Genomic DNA, 20,957 nt, shown 5'->3' on the forward strand with positions numbered 1-20,957 from the left:
CAAAGCCATTTGACAGTTATTGAAGTGTTAAGATCAAAAAGTGCATTAACACAAAATGTAGAGCTGATGGAGGAAAACAAAGGAGTGTGTGATAAAATATTGAAAGTATTGCGGTACTTGAAAAAGTATAGATACTTGGTATTGCAGCACAAAGTATTGCATTCGTGGCCTATAGGCGGTAAATTTTTAGATTTGGGTAAAGCCGAACTGGAGAAAATACACTTGGTTAAGGCGAGGGTTAAAATTTAAAACATTTTGTGGTTCTAAAGCTCAATAAATCAGAGTAGAATTATTTATTAAAAAAAGCTTAGAAATATTGTTAGGTCCATTTTTGAGTGCATTTTGAGAATCTATCCAGGCCTTTGAAGGAACCTGATTTATAGACTGTCCTTCTGTTCTGCTTTAGGTCCAAATGTAGCAGTACTTTAGTCTGGGTAAAGTCCGGGTTTAGTCCAGCGTTTGTCCTCAGTCACTCCGGGTTTTCTTCACCGTTAAATCCTGGTCGAACAGTAAAACACGACACACTTCTGAATAACTCGTTCGAACTTACCATGTTCTGACATTCTTTAGGAAACATACAGCCCGGTCCTCGGCTCCTGCTCGCTCGGTTCAGCTGCGTCTGACTCATCCAGGTCAAAACATTTATGACCCGCAATTTATCACAGCTCTGTCACTGATAAGTCCGGATAACCCTCCTCACCTGAGCGTTACAACACTGCAGAGGAAAAGAGTGTTAGAACTGTTTCAATACCAGATGCTGCCGCTTCCATTATTATTGTGGATCCTGTTCACTCTGTTCTAGGACTGGGCGATAATGACAAAAATGTACATCTCAATATTTCTGTGGACTTTCTTGAAGCAAAAATGTGCCGCAAACATCTTCATTTACATGGCTTTGTCGCTGAAAAGAAACTTCTCTTGAACAGACGACAAAAGGGCAGACATTTTTTTACCTTCCCTCGCACTTTTATTCCACAGTTTTCCACATTTCTTGGAGATGAACTTGATATTGTAAATGTGCATATCTTCCATCCCATAGATATCATAATAAAGGCTAGATGTCTTAAAGAGGGGGTATTATGCTTTTTTCAGCCACATAGCACCAGTCTATATCACACTACAATGATGAGCAAACCTTCTGTTGGTCTGTAAATGCAGTAAATTAGAATAACTGCCTTGTATAAAATGTCTCTCTCAAAATGGCTGTAGTGAATGTCTTGAAATAGGCCTCTGTCTCTTTAAGAACCTCTGAGCCTTTCCGACACGCCCCCTCCACACGCTGTCTGTGGCATCAGTGGGGAGGGGGTTCTGCTGAGGAGCAGTGGTTGGTTACTCGGCTGGTGACGAAAGCTCGGAGGCGTCTCCAGGAGGTGGGGGCGTTCCTAGGAGGACTCAGGCAAACCTATCCCTAAAATGGCCGCCATCAGAGTTTTTACAGATTACTCAAAAATATGTGAATGTGCCAAGGCAACACTTCAGGCATGTTTTTAATGAGGGAATGACATAATAACATGATGTAAAGCTTGAAAAAGTCCATTTTGCATAATACCCCCCCTTTAAGGCGGACTCATTACCTGCCATTTTGCCACAGGGAAACTTTCTGTCGAGCTCTGTGGCGTCTGAAGTCAGGTACGAACACAAATCCTCTTATCTCGCTGACATCTTGATGGATTTACAAACGGTTTGGTTTCTTACAAACGTCATCAACATGGCTATATTCTTTTTTATTCATATGTATGCAGTGTCATAACTACATCTCTGACGTTTATAACAAACCAAACTGTTTGAAAATCGGTCAAAAATTGAGCACGAAAAGTACATGTACCATAAAACACGTTACGAGTGAGCGAGCTCCCTGTGGCAAGATGGCCGCCATGTGCAGATGTCGACCTCCATTTTCTTCCACTTGTCCGTTTCCAGGTCGTGGATCACAAATCACATTGCACCAGCCCCTTATGGCGCCTCCTGCAGGTGGTGGGTCCACAGAAGGACGGCCTCGTGGTTCTCAGGCCTGTCTCTCATGAGGGGCTTCTGACCCGCTCTCTGTCTGACCCGTCACCAATACGACCAGGGCCCGTCACCTATAGGACCTGTTTGCCCTGGGAGACCCTTCCAATCCTTCCACCATGTTAAGGTGGCGGCTCCAGGAGGGGATCTTCCAAACAGCACTTTGATATTATCTTGTAGTCGACGATATATCGGCCACATCTGCTCTTTTCTGTTGAAATGATTATGTTTTTAATTATTACATTATCATTACAGTGAATATGGCGCACGTTTTGTAAATTTAAACTGCTGTAATGTCCAGTACAATGAGATGTTTTTACTTCATGTATCACTGCAAAAAGTGGATTCTAAGCAAGAAAAAAATATCTTACTTTAATAAATAAGTTCTTCTTTTATCCCTAAAAAGTAATAATGTCTTGCTTAGCCTTGCCTTGCCTAAAAAACATGCGAATATTTCTTGTAACAGGAAAGAAAAACTTTTTGAATCTTCCTCAGCTTTAGACAAAGATAAAATAAGATCACAACAACTCTTAATGTAAGAACTGATTCTCACAGATCGATAATACATTCCATTCTTTAAAGTGGGCGGCTCGGTGGCACAGCGGTTAGAGCCTCAGCTTCACAGCTCGAAGGTCCTGGGTTCGATTCCCACCAGGACGGGGCCTTTCTGTGTGGAGCATGTTCTCCCCGTGTCTACCACTAAAACATGTACAATAGGTGAATCCTCCAGCAGGTGATTCTGATTATCAGCCTGGCTCCACATCATGGACATGGGTCTCCGGGCGCAGGCAATACTTTCCTTAAAGTATTTATTAAGAACATTTTGCTCAAAAATTTGCATAATTTAGAACATTTTACTTAAATCAAGCAACATTTAAGTAAAATATCCCACAATTTTTCACTAAACAAGAATGTTTTCCTTAAATTATTCCATTTTCTGAGGACATTTTGCTAAATTCTAGCTATTTATTTGCTTAAATTTAGTGTTTCTTTCTTGTTTTATGATGAGAAAAATATTCCTTTTTCCTTGTTTTTACTTTTACTTTTTGCAGTGTAAAAGCAAAAATATTTACTTACTTACATGTTTCAGCAAAATCTTACCTCTGTTGCTTTTTGTCACGCAGGCAGACGGCGGCGCAAACTCACTCCTTTAGCTGGAAGTCCACAGTTAGAGGGTCCTGGGTTCGATTCCCACCTGGACGGGGCCGTGTCTGCTTAGGTTTCCTCCAAGTGAATGTGTGAAAGAGTTTATAACACAGATTGTTTGTTCAGAGTAAAAAAATCAAAATCGAAATGGCATTCATTCCATATTTATGATCATTTTCACACTTTTTTACAGCGACTGCCCTTTATTTTTATCTTACAATATTTTTCATAAACTCTTTTCCCTCAGTAAAAATGTACAAAATGATAAACATCACACCAGTAACAGCATTACTCGATATCAGACCAGTTCGTTGATGTCTGTGGAAAAATGTTTATGACGGGCAGTAAATCCATAAATGACGGCGAGTGGAAAGGTTTGTAACAATGATCGACAGCAAACATTAACCTGATCAATACTGGAATTTGTTTAGGCCTAACACTTAAAACAGTACGGGTCATTTGGGTTTAGTATGCAGTGATTTCTTCTGTACAGGCGTCAGAGAAGTTTCCTTCAGCCGGATTTCATCACGAGTCTCTGCAAAACAAAGAACACTTTATTTAGATATATTATTTTTAGATGATAGAAATAGAACCTTCAACATCAGCAAATCGAGAGGAAAGTCCAGCCTCTGACTTCCTCATTCCAGCGCGAATGGGGAAGTCGGAGTGTCCGCACTGTTCACGTTTCAGCTCTGTCCCGCTATGAACTCTGACTGAGACGAGCTTCTAATTAACTCAAGTGAACAGTCGTGATGTGGAGCCGAGTCCGGAAACACATTTAGGCAACAGCGACCTCCGACTTTCACGGTTTGATTCAGGAAGTGCAGGTTTAAGTTAGCCTCAACAGGAGTAGTTTGGCATCCGCACAGTAAAGTGAAGATTACTGCGCGGATTTCGAACTACTCCTGGTATTATTACGCCTTACAATATAGTCCCCCCTTTTATCCGCTTAGAAAATCCACATTGTTTAATTTTGTGTAATTAAACTTTGTAGTGGAACACTTCACGTAACCATATTTAAATAGGGAAAACGTGGAAGAGCTTGGTAGCTTCTATCTTGACCTGTTTTGGAGCTATAGAGGAGAGAGGGAGAGGCTAAATGCTAACGCCGTCTGCGCTGTGTTTACGTGACTGAAGGCACGGGGGAAGATCAGACAGGTCCTAAAGAACTCGTCAAAGCTAAGGTAAGAACATATCTCAGTATGGAAAAACGGTGGCCTGTTCCTTCAATGTTTTGAATGTTCATATCTCAATATCAATACGATAACAATATATCTCAGCCCTACGCAACACCACACCCCTCGGACTAAAAAAAGAAAAGAAACACAATAATATATATGAAATGTCCAGAAGTTTTTGATGGTCATTTGTTTCACTTCTGTTCATCACAGAGCTACAAAGTTGGTTTCAGTGGCATCAAGTGGTTCACTATAATAATAATATTGTTTATCGCGATATTTTCCTGCCTCAATATATGGAGCTTCATATTTTTTGTGACAGGACCAGTTCTTGGCCTTTCCAACTCCCTTCTTTTCAGTATCCAACCCCAAAAGTCCACATTGCTTGGGTCTTAGTACAAATCTATATCTATTTCTGTTAACTTTTGTCTTTTTGCAGCAAAGGATTGAGAGAAACTAAATTTAAATGCTCTGCTTTTAGGAGAAGTAGTAGATTTGAGAACTGGCTACTTTTGTCACACACTTTTGCACCTCCTCATATTTTGATTACAAGGATTTGGAGTCACACTGAGCAGCCCTAATCGCCACAGCTGTCCCAGGGCTGACCGATGGAAGTGTCTTGCCCGAGAGCACAGTGACGCTCTGCTCTCGTGTCATCGTCTCGTGCGGCGCGTGGACGTCAACAAAGGTGAGCGAGCACAAAGGGTGCGTTTGTGCGGGCACGCCGGGCACGCTGGGTAATGTTCGGGGGCTCGGGCCGCGGTGCATGCTGGGTAATGCTCGGGGGCTCGCGCGGGGACAACGGCGCGCATTGTGGAGCGGGGACAAAGCCGTTGTTGAGGCGGGGCGGCGGTGGGCGCTGGGACCGCGGGAAATGAATGAACGGGACAGAAGAGCGGCATTGTCCCGAACGCAGACAGATGTTTCCTCATAATCGCAGAGATAATATTCAGCTTTTCTGACCTTATACTTTACTCTCACACGCCTTCGTCTCAGTGTGCTCACATGCTCCAGTGTCCCGGGAGTTCTTTTGTTCCGGACTTGTCTTTGATCACATAAACACAGATTCCCAGTAATGATAAACCTGGATTCTCAGAGACCGGGATATGACGACATGTTTACGCTGTTTCAGGTTATATCCAACTTCCCATTTCTTGCGCCGTTAATTGTAAAACAAACATGGCGGAGACGGCGAGTCCAAAGAGCTCCTGTTCATGTGGTCAAGAGGGGACTGAGTTTTTTATTTTAACCATGAAGGAGCTGAAAGTCGTGAATAATTTTGTCATGTGGATCGTTTAACCCCTTAACTCCGACCTGAACCGAGCACATTTTCTCCAGTTTGGCTTTACCCCCAGTCCAAAAGCTGCTGGAAAAAAGCTGTGAGAAAATAGCGACAGAACTGAGACAAAAACAATGATGAAGATGTGACAAAAAAGTAACATCAAATTGTCAAAAAACTGACAAAAATGTGACAAAAATTGACAAAAATAAAATAAAAAATATGACAAAAAAATGATGGAAAAAGTGGCAAAAATGTGATAAAAATGTGACAAAAAATGACAAAAATTGACAAAAAACTGATGAAAAACTGATGAAAAAGTGGCAAAAATGTGATAAAAATTTGACAATAAATTGACAAAAATTTGACAACAAAAGGACAAATGTGACAAAAGGGACAAAAAATGTACTATTTGACAAAAAAAAATCACAAAAAAGTTACAATAATGAGTTGAAAACCCCCCAAAAGCTGCTGGAAAAAGGGTGAGAAAATAGCGACAAAACTGAGACAAAAACAATGATGAAGATGAGACAAAAAAGCAAAAAAACATAAAATTGTCAAAAAACTGACAAAAATATTATGAAAAAGTGGCAAAAATGTCACAAAAAATGACAAAAAAATGACAAAAAAATGATGGAAAAAGTGGCAAAAATGTGACAAAAACTGATATTTTTTACAAAAACTGACAAAAAATTGACAAAAAACTGATGAAAAACTGAAAAAGTGGCAAAAATGTGATAAAAATTTGACAAAAAGTTGACAAAAATTTGACAACAAAAGGACAAATGTGACAAAAGGGACAAAAAATTTACTATTTGACAAAAAATGTACAAAAAAGTTACAAAAATGAGAAAACCCCCCAAAAAATGATGGAAAAAAAATCTGATGACGTGAGGAAAAAGATCCATTTAGATGAGTTTTGTAGATCTTAGCTTTCAAATGAGGCGTTACACTGGCCCTACAGGATTTGGGTAAAGCTGAACTGGAGAAAATGCTCTCGGTTCAGGCGGGAGTTAAGAGGTTAAAGGCGGCTGGTTCTCCTCTGTCTAACAGCAGCGTTCACAAAACCAAGAGGCTCTCGGTGAAATCCATCAGCTGCACTCTCGCCCTCCAAATCTTCTTTACAGTCGGTTTTGGACATACAGTGGGGAAAAAAAGTATTTGGCCAAAATCCAATGTCTATGTGAAACTGACCAAATACTTTTTTTCCCCACTATATACATAAGGCACATTTTCATAAATCAGTATTTTGCTTTTATGGCGCACATTGTCTCCTGTTTTCACGATATGTCCCGTGAGCTCCAGCTCTGAACAGGCGGGAGGGAGGGAGCACGAGGGGATGAGCCACGTCAGTCCTGTTCATTCAGACTAAAGATGTGAGAAATTCCCATCATCCAAGGAGTCCCTGAACATCCACATAGATGGTGGATAAATCAAGCACACCTTCCCTGTTCACTCCGCCCTCCACCACCTGCTGATGATCAGCAATCATCCACCTATATATGACCCTGCACTCCATTGTTCTGTCATTTCACTGCCTTCATGCTGAGCATGCGTCCTGTAAGTTCATGTTCCTTTTGTTAACCTTATGTCTGTTTATCCATGTCTCAACTAGTTTTACTATGTTTTGACCAGACCTTATTTCTGTTGCTTTGTTAACTCATATTGGACTTAATGTGATTTCTAATTGTTCCATCTCCTCTGTTTCAGAGATAAAACCATGTCTCATGCCCTAAAGGCAAAAAGAAATAAAAAGAAACTACGCTTCTTGCTCTGAAGGCAAAAAGAAACGTAAACGAACAAAGACTGGAGAAAATAAACTCACTAAAACTGATCCATTGCGTCCTGCCTGTCTGTCCATCTAAGGGTTTTACATTTACCAGAGTCAAAAAATTTACAAAAGATTTTCAATGAAGAACTCATTACGTCTCATTGCTGCTCATTACGTCTCATTGCTGCTCCTTTGCATCTTGCCACTAGTTTTAGGAAACTTTCAAGCACTTTTTCGGATGGAATTAAAGCCGTGGTCCATTCAGACCTTTCATATCTATAATATTCATCCATCCATTTTCTTCTGCTTTATCCGATCCCGATCCACACACACCTCCTCCAGATGTTCTGACCCCGAGGCGACACCAGGCCAGCTCGGAGACATAGTCCCACCAGCGTGTCCTGGGTCTTCCACGAGGCCTTGTCCCACTAGGACATGCCTGGAACACCTCCCGCGGGAGGCGACCAGGAGGCATCCGGAACAGATGCCCGAGCCACCTCAGCTGGCTCCTTTCAACGTGAAGGAGCAGCGACTCTACTCCGAGCTCCTCCCGGGTAACTGAGCTCCTCACCCGATCTCGAAGGGTGCGCCCAGCCACCCTGCGAAGGAAACTCATTTCGGCCGCTTGCATTCACGATCTCGTCCTTTCGGTCATTACCCAAATCTCATGACCATAGGTGAGGGCGGGAACGTAGATCGATCGGTAAATCGAGAGCTTTGCCCCGACTCAGCTCCCTCTTCACCACGACAGACCGATACAGCGACCGCATCACTGCTGACGCCGCACCGATCCGTCTGTCGATCTCACGCTCCATCCGTCCCTCACTCGTGAACAAGACCCCGAGATACTTGAACTCCTCCACTTGAGGCAATTATAACACATATTTATAATAAGTGATTATAAATGGCTGTGGATTAGAAACTGCTCCAAATGGCTGAGCCCGTATGTCTCAGTCTGTCCCGGTGAAGGCCTGTTACCTGCACGATGAAGGCGGCCAGCCCCATGAGCGCGGTGATCATGGTGAGTCTGCGCAGCTTCTTCAGGTCGATCTGCTTGAGAATCAGCAGCCGCGCCCAGCTCATCTTCCTCTGGGTGTGAGGCGGGTAACGCACGCTGTTCACGGGCTCCAGGGACAGGCTCTTTATGAGGCAGGAGCGCAGGTGGCTCAGCTGGTCGAACGTGTGCTTCCCCTTGTAGCTGCCCATCCCACTGTGACCTGTGAACATAAAGTACTTTACAACTGAGACCTGTGGACACAAAGTACTTTACAACTGAGACCTGTGGACATAAAGTACTTTACAACTGAGACCTGTGGACACAAAGTACTTTACAACTGTGACCTGTGGACACAAAGTACTTTACAACTGAGACCTGTGGACACAAAGTACTTTACAACTGTGACCTGTGGACACAAAGTACTTTACAACTGAGACCTGTGGACACAAAGTACTTTACAACTGTGACCAGTGGACACAAAGTACTTTACAACTGTGACCTGTGGACACAAAGTACTTTACAACTGAGACCTGTGGACACAAAGTACTTTACAACTGTGACCTGTGGACACAAAGTACTTTACAACTGAGACCTGTGGACACAAAGTACTTTACAACTGTGACCTGTGGACACAAAGTACTTTACAACTGAGACCTGTGGACACAAAGTACTTTACAACTGTGACCTGTGGACACAAAGTACTTTACAACTGTGACCTGTGGACACAAAGTACTTTACAACTGTGACCTGTGGACACAAAGTACTTTAGTGGGCCGTGATATCAGCCGATAGTGTAAAACAACCAAATACCGGTCAGGCCCAATTGGACACAACGGGAAACTTTGAAGAAAAGAGTGTGTATTACGCACACAGAGGGCCAGGTTTATAACTGTGCATGTTTTAAGAAGCACCTGAACTGAGCACATTTTCTCCAATTTGGCTTTACCCCAGTCCAAAAGCTTCAGGGAAAAAGCTGTGAAAATAGCAACAAAACTGAGACGAAAACAATGATGGAAATGTGACAAAAAATGTGACAAAAATGTGATAAAAAATTTACATTTTTTATCACATTTTTGTGACATTTTTGTCACTTTTTTCATCAATTTTTCGTCACTTTTTTGTCATTTTTTCGTCAATTTTTTTGCCACTTTTTCATCAATGTTTTCTCACTTTTTTGTCACATTTCCATCATTGTTTTCGTCTCAGTTTTGTTGCTATTTCCACCGCTTTTTTCCAGAAGCTTTTGGACTGGGGTAGAGCCAAACTGGAGAAAATGTGCTCATTTCAGGTGGGAGTTAAGAGGTTAAACATTAAAGGAGTTCCTCTTCCTGTAGTGAACTCACCGACGCCGAAGGCAGAGTGGACACAGTGAAGTGAACCAGGCAGTCGTTGGCCAGAAGAGCTCACAAAAATGTGACAAAAAAATGACAAAAATGTGACCAAAAAATCACAAAAATGTGATAAAAAAATTGACAAAAAAATGACAAAAATGTGACAAAAAAATGACAAAAATGTGATAAAAAAATGACAAAAATGTGACAAAATATGACAAAAAAATACCAAAAAAATGACAAAAATGTGACAAAAAAATGACCAAAAAAAATGACAAAAATGTGACAAAAATGTGATAAATTTTTTTTTAAAAAATGATAAAATGTGACAAAAAAATGACCAAAAAACGACAAAAATGTGACCAAAAAATGACAAAAAAATGACAAAAAAAGTTACAAAAATGAGTTGAATACCCAACAAAAAAATGATGGAAAAAAAAATCTGATGCCGTGAGGAAAAAGATCCTCTCGGTTCAGGTGGGAGTCAAGAGGTTAAACATTAAAGGAGTTCCTCTTCCTGTAGTGAACTCACCGACGCCCCCGAAAGGCAGAGTGGACACAGTGAAGTGAACCAGGCAGTCGTTGGCCAGAAGAGCTCCACTGGACGTCTCTGTGATCATCCTCTGTATGATCTGTCACCACAAACACGTCAAACACAAGAGTTACTGGATCGCACACCTCAGTGGGAGAGACACATTTTTGGAAAGAATGTCCACATAGAGATGGGAGTGATCGGATGACTCTCTGAACATCGACCTGATCGACCCACCTTCTTGTCCTCGGTGAAGACGTAAATGACCAGCGGCTTCTCCCGGTCGCTGATGAACTGAATGGCCTGGTCCACCCCGCTGACGCTGATGATCGGGAGCAGGGGCCCGAAGATCTCCTCCTTCATGACCTTCGAGTCGGCGGAGACGTCCTTCAGCACGGTCGGCCCTGCAGGCGAACAGGAGGGTTTATAAACTCTCTTGCAGATTACGTAATGGATGTTTCTTACCGATGTAGCAGTCGGCCTCGTCGCAGTCTCCTCCCAGAGCCACGGTGCTGCCCTCCATCAGCCCCACGATCCGCCGGAAGTGCCTCTGGTTTATGATCCGCCCGTAGTCCTCGAAACCTTTGGGGTTTTCTGTGTAAAACTCCTGCCACAAAAACAACTCAGCCGTCAGACAGAAGCACCGCACCTGCTTTTAAACTGTTTAAACTAAACACATTCAACAAGTGGTATACTATTCATTTTAAGACTGTCTCCTTTGAGTAACTATTCTCAGAGGTAAAGCAGGTATACAATGGCAGACACAGGAGTGGTGTCCTGCTCAGAGGCGTGGGGAAATGCGAAGTGAACTGCAGAAACAGCCGGTCAGGGAACTCTTCACCTTGGCGCGTCTGGCCACTTTCCCAGTGGATCCTGCTCAGGGTTGCCAGACGCACGATAACGATCGTATTTGTACGATAATTTTAACCCCTGTACGATGTACAATCAATAACTCAAAAAGCCCTAAATGTAGGATAATTTCACGGCGCCAGATAAAGTCTGGTTAAATGCAGTGACCGCTCTCAGCAGCGCTTTGCTTTCGCTCTGATCTGGAGTCAGACTGAGCCTTTGAATAAGCCGAATGCCCATTTCGACTGCGCATGTGTGGGTCAATCAGGCTCCTAATTTCTGCTACCAAACAAACCACTCAGCCATTGAAATGTGTGAGCGAATTCAGGTAGCGGAGCGTGAACACTGAAGTGTATTGAGCCATAACCGTGAATAGTAAGGCTTACGGGCATTTGTTTAAAGACTGTAAGTCTCAAGTGACATTTCTTGCAAATATTTATGTTGTCAATATCTTGAACACGAGGGAAAAGTCAGGACGGCGGCTCTGTAGGCAGGAGCGGTCATAGCGGACAGGGGGGCAACAGCACCTGGGATCAGCCTGTCCAGACACCGCCACTTTTTAAATCATTTAAATTAGTCTTGAAATCGCAGGGAAAAGTTTCAAAACGGTGTCAAATTAGTGATCGATTAGCCATGTTGTTGTTCACCATCAGGTCACAATAATAATAATAAAAAAAGATTTCGTATACTGTCCACCTCCTTGTTGACAAAAAAAAATCTACGTGTTTATTTCTCATTCCAGTTTAGATGTAATGAATGTCGGTGACATGAGGCCACAGTTTCAGACCCTGCACTTTGTCCAACAGTCGCTTTCGAGGGTCAGAAATGTTTTTCTCACATAGTTTTTCCAACTATGTGAACAAGGGCTGGTCGTCACTTTGACAGCAGCTCTACATATGAACGGCCGTTCAGTTCTTTCAGTTTCTGATTATCTCCGTTCGCAGCCGAGGTTGTAAAAAATAGACTTTATGCTAACATCGTAACAAGCTCCACGGCGACGACAAAAGCACTTTATATCATCAACTTTCCAGCGGTTAAAACGGTCCAAATCAGAGCTTTCTTTGTTGCTTTACGCAAACTATCAATACTGTTAGCCGAAATAAATTCCATTACCCATAATGCAACGGGCGACCCGAAATGGGCATTTGGCTTATTCTCGTAGGTGTAACATCTGCTGCCAGAAGGAGAGACTGTCCCTGGATCAGTTTCACAGTTCCACTATCGCATTATCCTCCTGCTTCAGCTGCAGCCGGGGCATTTGATTGTTGGTAATTTTCCCGCCTCTTTATTACAGCTTAGCTAATTATTCTTACTCATTCTAACACCTCATGTGAGTGTGTTCTCCAAAGTAAATCTGATGAAAAGCAAATCCAGCAATTGATTGATTACTGCAGCCCTTAATGAGCTGATCCAAACATCAGTGTCTGAAGAATGGAGGGCGAAGTCTGCGTTTCAAACCTACAAAAGCTATTTTGTTGGGCTCTCAATAACTTCAGCAAACGAGGAGGTGGAGTTCATCTCTTAGGTGAGGCCTATGTCGTCATGTCATGTGTGTGTGCAATGTAATAAATGGGACAGTGTGTGAGCCTAAATTTTTAAGAATCTGGCAACCCTGATCCTGCTGTTGCACGGATCCAGCCCCTCGTCTTCCCTCAACTGAGGTAGGAGTTCTTCTGATCAGAATGAGAGGAAAATACCTGTTTCAAATCGAAGCAGGGTATCTGCAGAGCTGGACAAGTAAAATTTAAGACTTTTTAAGACCTTTTTAAGACCACAAAATCTCAAAAATAAGACCTGTTTTTGAACACGCAATATATAAAGAAAAATCACTGTCACAAAAATCCAAGTGTCAAACTGTTGTTTCTGATTTCACAGTGGGATGTACAAATGTAAGAACAAATGTAAGAACAACCTTATCCCATAATAAGAATATTGAGATTGAATAATTACTCACAATTATCGACTGAATGAAAGAAAACAACAGATATTTAGTTTGTGTATTTAAAATGCTTTGTACACTGGAAAAAATGCCATCTTATCTTAGAAAAATAGCTTGATTTGTACTTGAAATAAGACTTTTGATGCTGATTTTGACTAGGTTTCGACTCGTCTTGAAATAAGATTGCCAATAGAACAAGCATTAATTTGCTTAAAATAAGACAAAAAAACCTGAAATTAGACAAAATGGTCAAAGACAAGAAAAATCTGTCTAGTTCCATTGGCAATCTTGTTTCAAGACGAGTCAAAACCGTATCAAAAGCAGCATTAAAAGTCTTATTTCAAGCACTTTTAAGTCATTTTTGTCTAAGATAAGATTTCATTTTTTCCAGTGTAATACTTGAGCTGGTAAACATTCACTGTGTCTAAAAATAAAAGCAGCTTTTCCACTCGTTTACAAAGAACTAAAAAACTGTCAACTTTACAACTAATTAATCATCATAATTATTTTAACTATATTATTATTAGGGCAGAATCTAGTCTAGGTTTTCTGTTTTCTAAACTTGTTTGTCAGATGTTTTGATGAACAAACTGAGAAACGTGTTTCTAAAGTAACAGGACTTTCTCTTTCCTTCTGTCCCTGAGCAGAGGAGCGTTCACTTTGTGTTTCCCAACATTTGGACAAACTTTATTGTGAATGATGCCGTTCATTACCTTGAGTTGGATATTTACAGCGAAGGATTATCTCCACGTTGTTTCATATTGGACGTATCTTTCCACCGACAGCAGCATTACAGATCCATCAGCGACACCTCGGTCATGTTTTGGATCCTAAACTCTGCTGACTTCAGTGTTTTTTTTGGGCAGATAAAGCTCTGAAGGCGAGTCCTTCTGCCTCACTCGACTATCGCGGAGTTTACGTTGTTTGTGGCGTCAGCGTCGCTTCGCCTCTCGGACCATGAGCGGCTCCTCATCACTGCTTCTCTGCATTTATTTGTCGACTTTGAAACTAAATTGTAATAATTGGGTCGTTGAACGTTACTTTTTAAGACCAGTTTACCCTGGATTTAAGACCAAATAGGCCAAATTTTAGACTTTTTAAGGCCTTAAATTTGGATTCTTGAATTTTAGACTTTTTAAGACCCCGCGGACGCCCTGTCGAAGTCTCCAATGAAACTCTGGCTCCTCTCTTTTTTTGACATAGTTAAGGCGAGACACGGCAGGTGAATAGGGAAAAAAAGTAAATGTAGAGAACATCACAGATATAAATATGAGGAAAAAATGTATTGCACTTTTTCTGTCATTTTATGTTTTCACATAAAAATAAGGCATTTTGAGCATTAAAATGGCCAAAATTGCCTATATTTTGGGCAACGAAATCAAAATAGTGAATTGAGCCAGATTAAATTTTATGGTTTTATTTTATTGACATATTAGTGACTAAGATTTTTTCAGAGGGGATTTTGGATATTTTGTTTAGTTTTTTAATAAACTAATCATCAGTGAAAAAATCTGTAAAAACTCAAATGCCGCCTGTTTTTTTGGTTTCAAAGCTGAATAAATCAGGCTAGGAATTAGATATTAAAAAATCCCTCTGACAAAACCTTCAAAACATTGTTAGGTCTCAGACTGTAAAGTTTGGAGTCTGTGGGAGCTTCTATAAGGGCTCAGGCTCTGCCCGAGTGCGGCTTCTCTCATTCAGAGAAAACCAGCCCTGAAGTTTTGTAGCGAGTGCTCATGCTCGGCCCGTTCTTCCACTTTTCCGCTCCAGCGTCTCGTAGGAGGAAAAACACCATATTTGGGTGAAAGCGTCATCACGGGGCCCCTTAGCAGGACACGTGGATGTAAAATCTGTCAATATTTATGAATGAATAACCGCGGGAAAGACGGCGTTTCTACTTCCGGGTTGCCCCCACCTCACAGACAAAACATCATGAAATAAACATCATGCGGGTGAGTTTTGTCATTTTTATATCTGACATGAAAACTAAGATGTAAAGGGAGGAAAATAGATAAAAATCTCCACTTCGACCACTGCGTGAAAAATCAATACTTTCACCTGCCGTGTCTCGCCTTAAGACATTACAACTCGATCAAACTCTTCGTGCTGTTAAGTTTTAAGCTAGGTCTGTGGAGTTTTACGCTCTTGAGCTTAAACATATATTAGTTTGAAGTAAACAGACTGACCTTGATGCACTCCCGGACCTCCTCCAGCAGGCGGCTCTCCACACTGGGCTCACACAGCACGTAGTCCGGGGCGATGCAGGTCTGACCGCAGTTCACAAACTTCCCCCACGTGATCCTCCTGAAGCGGCACATTTCAGCTCATCCAGCAGACTTCACCCGTGCCCAAACCTGACTGGTCCCGTACCTGGCCGCCACCCGGATGTTGCAGTCCGGGTGGACGTAGCAGGGGCTCTTCCCGCCCAGCTCCAGCGTGACGGGGGTGAGGTGAGCGGCCGCCGCCTCCATCACCAGCCGCCCCACGGAGCTGCTGCCCGTGTAGAAGACGTGGTCAAACCTCTGTCTCAGCAGCTCCTGGGTCTCGCTCACGCCCCCGGACACCACCGGGTACAGGTCCTGCAGAGAGAGGAGGTTAAACCAGGACTGACCCGGGAGGAGGAGAGGGAGGAGCGGAGAGACTGAGGAGCTGACCGTGTCGAGGTACTGGGGCAGCAGCTCCTCCATGGCTTTAGCCGAGTGAGAGCTCACCTCCGACGGCTTGATTATGGCGGCATTTCCTGAAAACAAAGGTTATGGAAGTGGTGATCAGGGGCTTTCAGGGAGCGTATTTCAGCCCGAGAGGTTGGGGTTTTAGGCTGATCTCAAAGACAAGTCGGTGGTTCAGCTCAAGTGGAAGGTTGTTGAGTTATGAAACAAACAAAGTGAGTTTGTAGAAGCACGTGGGCAGTTTCTCAACTTTTCTCCAGGTTATTGCTGCAGCCGATAGACCTATAATAGCCCACAGCACGCTATTTAGCATTATATAAAGCTTCATTATGGGAATAATTTGGAAAGAAGTGCACTGTGTTTTACCCATAACCACCACAGAGATTAAACCCTATCCGGTTCGCTCTAAAACCGAAAAATCATGTTCGAAATCATGGTGATCTAAGGACTCAGACCTAAACTTAAACATCCACATCAAATCAACAACATGAGCAGCTTTTTACCATCTGAAAAATATGACTAAGATCAGAGGAATAGTGTCAAAACCAGACTTCGAGAGACTTATCCAGAACCAGGAAATACGACCATATTAGTCCAGCGCTCCGGTCTCTGCACTGGCTTCCTGTCACTCAGAGAATAGAATTTAACCTCTTACCACTCGCCTAAACCAAATGCATTCTGTCCTCTTTGGCTACTATATAGTCCCTCATTTGAAAGCTAAGACCCACAAAACTGATCTTTGTCTTCGCGTTGTTGTTGTGTCACCTTTTTTTGTGTTTTTTTTATTTTTATTTGGGCACTTTTGTTGAGTTTTTGTAATTTTTTGGTTGATTTTTGGTCATTTTTTGTTGATTTTTGGTCATTTTTTGTTGAATTTTTGTCACATTTTATAGATTTTTTTTCATTTTTTTTGTTGAATTTTTGTCACTTTTTGTTGAATTTTTGTCATTTTTTTGTTGAATTTTTGTCATTTTTTAGTTTATTTTTTGTCATTTTTTGTTGAATTTTTGTCACATTTTTGTCGAATTTTTGGTCATTTTTTTGTTGATTTTTTGTCACTTTTTGTTGAGTTTTTGTCACATTTTTGTAGAATTTTTGGTCATTTTTTGGTTGAATTTTTGTCATTTTTTTGTTGAATTTTTGTCACTTTTTGTTGAGTTTTTGTCACATTTTTGTTGAATTTTTGTCACTTTTTGTTGAATTTTTGTCATTTTTTTGTTGCGTTTACATCCTTGTTTTCTTCTCATTTTCTGTGGCTGTTTTGGTGCTTTTTTCCCAAGAAGCTTTTTGATTAGGGTAAAGCCAAACTGGAGAAAATGGGTCCGTTCAGGTGGGAGTTAAGAGGTTAAAACATCTCTGACATGTTACAGCCATCTCAGGGAGGGGTCTCCTGGTGGTTCCCAGAGTCAGGACTAAACACGCTGAGGCTAAAGCTAAAATCTGGAACAGTCTTCATGAGGATGTGAGACAGGCCTCACCTCTGACAATGTTCAAATCCAGGCTGAAAACAGTTCCTTTTACCCGTGAATATGACACTGAAAGTATTTTATCCGCACTCTTGCCTTTCACTGTAATTAATTCATTTATATATTGATGTTTTATTGATCTGCTTTCATATTGGGCCACTGTGAAGCACTTTGAACTGCCTTGTGTATGAATTGCGCTCTACAAATTAACCCACCTTGCCTTTTGTGAGTCTTATAAACATGACTCTAGCGCCCTCATGTGGCTCCTCTCCACCACTGACAGAACAAGCAAAACCAGCTGCTCCACAGAGTGATTTGTAGAGTCACATTGTCAATAAAGTTACAAAGGTTGTCAGCCGTTAAAGATGGCTGCTGCACACATTTTACCACCCCTTTTTTCAAGAAACCTTCAGATCTGGGTAAAGCCAAACCGTAGATAATGTGATAATGTGCTCGGTTCAGGTGAGGTTTAACCCCTTAACCCCCACCTGAACCGAGCACATTTTCTCCAGTTTGGCTTTACCCAAATCAAAAAGCTTCTTGGGGAAAGAAGCACCAAAACAGCCACAAAAAATGAGAAGAAAACAAGGATGTAAACGCAACAAAAATGTGACAAAAAAATCAACAAAAAAAGTGACAAAAACGCAACATAAAAGTGACAAAAACTCAACAAAAAGTGACAAAAACTCAACCAAAAAGTGACAAAAATTCAACAAAAATGTGACAAAAATTCAACAAAAATGTGACAAAAATTCAACAAAAATGTGACAAAAATTCTACCAAAAAGTGACAAAAATTCAACAAAAAATGTGACAAAAATTCAACAAAAAAGTGACGAAAATGTGACAAAAACTCAACCAAAAAGTGACAAAAATTCAACAAAAAATGTGACAAAAATTCAACCAAAAAGTGACAAAAATGTGACAAAAACTCAACCAAAAAGTGACAAAAATTCAACTAAAAAGTGACAAAAATTCAACAAAAATTCAACAAAAACTCAACCAAAAATTGACAAAAACTCAACCAAAAATTGACAAGAATTCAACCAAAAAGTGACAAAAATTCAACAAAGATGTGACAAAAACTCAACCAAAAAGTGACAAAAACTCAACAAAAATGTGACAAAAAAAAAACATAAAAAGGTGACACAACACAGCAACAACGCGAGGAAAAAGATCAGTTTTGTGGGTCTTAGCTTTCAAATGAGGTGTTACACAGGCCTATAGCCAAAGAGGACAGAATGCATTCGGTTTAGGCGGGTGGTAAGAGGGTAAGAGGTAAAACATTCATGTAAACTGTGCTGGTACCTGCCGCGATGGCCCCGACCAGCGGCTGCAGCGTCACGGCCCAGGGGTAGTTCCAGGCTCCGATGATGAGCACGAGGCCCAGCGGCTGCGGCTGGACGTAGGCCTGGTCCGGGAGGGTCATGAGGGTCTTCTCCACGGGACGAGGGGCGGCCCAGTCCGACAGGTGCTGCAGGGCCAGGCGGATCTCCCCCTCACAGCCCAGAGTCTCGAACAGCTCCGTGCCGCGCTCGCTCTGAGGAGGACAGGGTCAGGGCTGTGAGGAAACACTTCAGGGATATGGAGCAGAAAATGTCCTCCTCAAACACAATATCCTGTCACTGTGCGTCGAATTACCGTGTGTATAAAAGCAGCTAACTTTGTGGTTTAGGGATCTATTAACATGTTGTGAAATGCAAGTGTTTGTTTAGCAGCTCATATTTCAGAATTCACTATATTTTATCTACCGGTGGTCTTACTTTGCCAAACTTTCAGCTTTATTATTGGGCAGCCCATCTGACATGTCTAGTTCATTGGTCCTTCTATTACGAACAGCCTGAGCGCGTCCTGACTGGGTTGCATTGGAGTAAACAGCTCTTCTCTTCTGGCTATCTTTACCCTCCATTAGTCAATTTAATAACCCTTTGGTTAAACATACTCTGAAAATCTGGGGTCAATTTAGGAAACAGTTTGGCCTTGGCGGATTTTCGCTTTGGAGTCCTATGTTAAATCAACTTTTTAAACCTTCTACAATGGACACTGACTATCAGAGATGGCATCAGGATGCATCTTTTTCAGAATTGAGAGAGAAATTTAACCTTTTACAATCTGATTTTTTCCGTTATCTTCAGATTAGACATTTCCTTTCCCTAACAGCTGCACTTGACCAAATTCTGTCTTTAAAGCCAACCAAAGGGCTAATTTCTAGGTTATAATAAGGTTATAATACTGTGCTTGAACTTAAAAGCCCCTTGATGGACAAATTTAAAAAAGCTTGGGAGGAGGATTTGGGCGTCAGCATGACCGAAGATGCTTGGGCTGGTGCGCTCAAACTAGTCCACGATTCCTCTTTAAAATTGTGCACAGGGCACATATTTCCAAGTCCAGACTGTCTTCAATGTACCCTGAGATCAGCCCACTGTGCACCAGATGTAAACGGACGGAGGCCTCCCTCAGCCACATGTTCAGGTCTTGTTCGCACTTAAGCAACTTTTGGGGGAACATTTTCAGCAAATTATCTAAACTACTGAGCTTTAGGCTCGAACCAAATCCCGTATTAGCCTTTTTGGGGGGGGTTTGAAAATCAAACACATCTCAGCGCCAACAAAAGACAGTCTCTAGTCTTTGCTTTTGGCACGCCGGGCCATTTTACTTAAATGGAAGGAGGCCTCCCCTCCGTCACACGCACAGTGGCTGCAAGATGTCATGTCACGTTTAAAATTGGAAAAGATAAGATGTTCGCTAAAACAAACGCTTGGTGCCTTTGAGGATACTTGGGGCCCACTCTTACTTGCATTTCCAGCTCTGTGATATTTTATTTGTACTTTACAGTGCCTTCATTTGTTAAAATAGGTCTTGGTGTGACGTCACTGTTTTGGCAGTAATGGTGAGGGTTTTATTTTTATTTATTTTTTTATTTTTTGTTTTGTTTTGGCCGGATTTTGTTTTTAATATACCATTTTTGTACCAAACACATGTACATATGTTTACATCTTTTTTAATATGTTAAAATTACAAAAAAAATACAAATATTCTTGATTAAAAAAAAAAGAAATATGCAGAAATTTGCTACAAACATCTGAATTTACATCAGTTTGTCGCTCATTAAGATAAATGTCCTTTTTTTTTACACATTTTTCCCCATATGTTCCTCTTTTCCCCCCACATTCCACAACTACACGATGAAATAGAAGCCGTGATTGACAACTTCACATCTACAGTAATGTATAAAATATAAGGTTTCCAACAAAGAATCACCATTGCCGCCTCTGAGAGTGACTGACTGTCTCTTTATTTGGATTTCTTGTGGCGGTATTTCGTTCTCGTCGTGACACTCTTTGTCCCTGCTCTGTGTGTTTCATTTGGAGGAGTTTAAATCTGCTCTCGTCTCACCTTCCCCAGGTCCTTCTTCACAGAGTCTGCGATCTCCTTCCTCCGCTCCGTCACAAACCTCAGCAGGTTCTGCAGCTGCTGCTTCCTGAACTCCAGAGGTTTGGTTTTGCCCGTTTGGAAGGCCTTTCGAGCCCTCTGCACCACCAGCTCCTCCCGGGACATCTCCCCCTGCAAAGTGAAGAGAAAACATTACAAAATATTGGTACACGATTTTGTAAAAAATACCTAATTGTGACTTTTTTGGCATGCATTGCAATGAGTGTTTGGTTTGTGATTTATGCATCCACTGAAATAATATATATTGCATATATAGTTCCATAACCAAGTGGCTGGTATAGTGTACAGGAACATCTGTGCAGAGTATGGGCTGGAAACCCCAAGGTCAAAGTGGGAAACAC

General features: G+C 41.7%; 1 protein-coding gene across 2 annotated transcripts in view; it reads right to left on the reverse strand.

The window, feature by feature from the left end:
- LOC306976505 (aldehyde dehydrogenase family 3 member A2-like) overlaps nucleotides 1-20,957 on the reverse strand; it is a 41,273-nt gene that overhangs the window by 19,060 nt on the left and 1,256 nt on the right. Inside the window, exons 2-11 of one of the 2 annotated variants that reach the window (XM_079574443.1) lie at nucleotides 20,560-20,727; nucleotides 18,472-18,703; nucleotides 15,684-15,769; nucleotides 15,400-15,608; nucleotides 15,216-15,333; nucleotides 10,707-10,848; nucleotides 10,479-10,645; nucleotides 10,242-10,341; nucleotides 8,360-8,598; nucleotides 3,575-3,688 (exon numbers count right to left, since the gene is read on the reverse strand). In XM_079574443.1, coding sequence (XP_079430569.1) covers nucleotides 3,665-3,688; nucleotides 8,360-8,598; nucleotides 10,242-10,341; nucleotides 10,479-10,645; nucleotides 10,707-10,848; nucleotides 15,216-15,333; nucleotides 15,400-15,608; nucleotides 15,684-15,769; nucleotides 18,472-18,703; nucleotides 20,560-20,727 — 1,485 coding nt within the window. In that variant the 3' untranslated portion in view covers nucleotides 3,575-3,664. Of the gene's footprint in view, nucleotides 1-3,574; nucleotides 3,689-8,359; nucleotides 8,599-10,241; nucleotides 10,342-10,478; nucleotides 10,646-10,706; nucleotides 10,849-15,215; nucleotides 15,334-15,399; nucleotides 15,609-15,683; nucleotides 15,770-18,471; nucleotides 18,704-20,559; nucleotides 20,728-20,957 lie in introns of those variants that run through there. The other variant, XM_079574442.1, reaches the window with a different exon arrangement.

The sequence above is a fragment of the Gobius niger genome, assembly GCF_951799975.1.
Source record: "Gobius niger genome assembly, chromosome: 1".
NCBI classification, from domain to species: domain Eukaryota; kingdom Metazoa; phylum Chordata; class Actinopteri; order Gobiiformes; family Gobiidae; genus Gobius; species Gobius niger.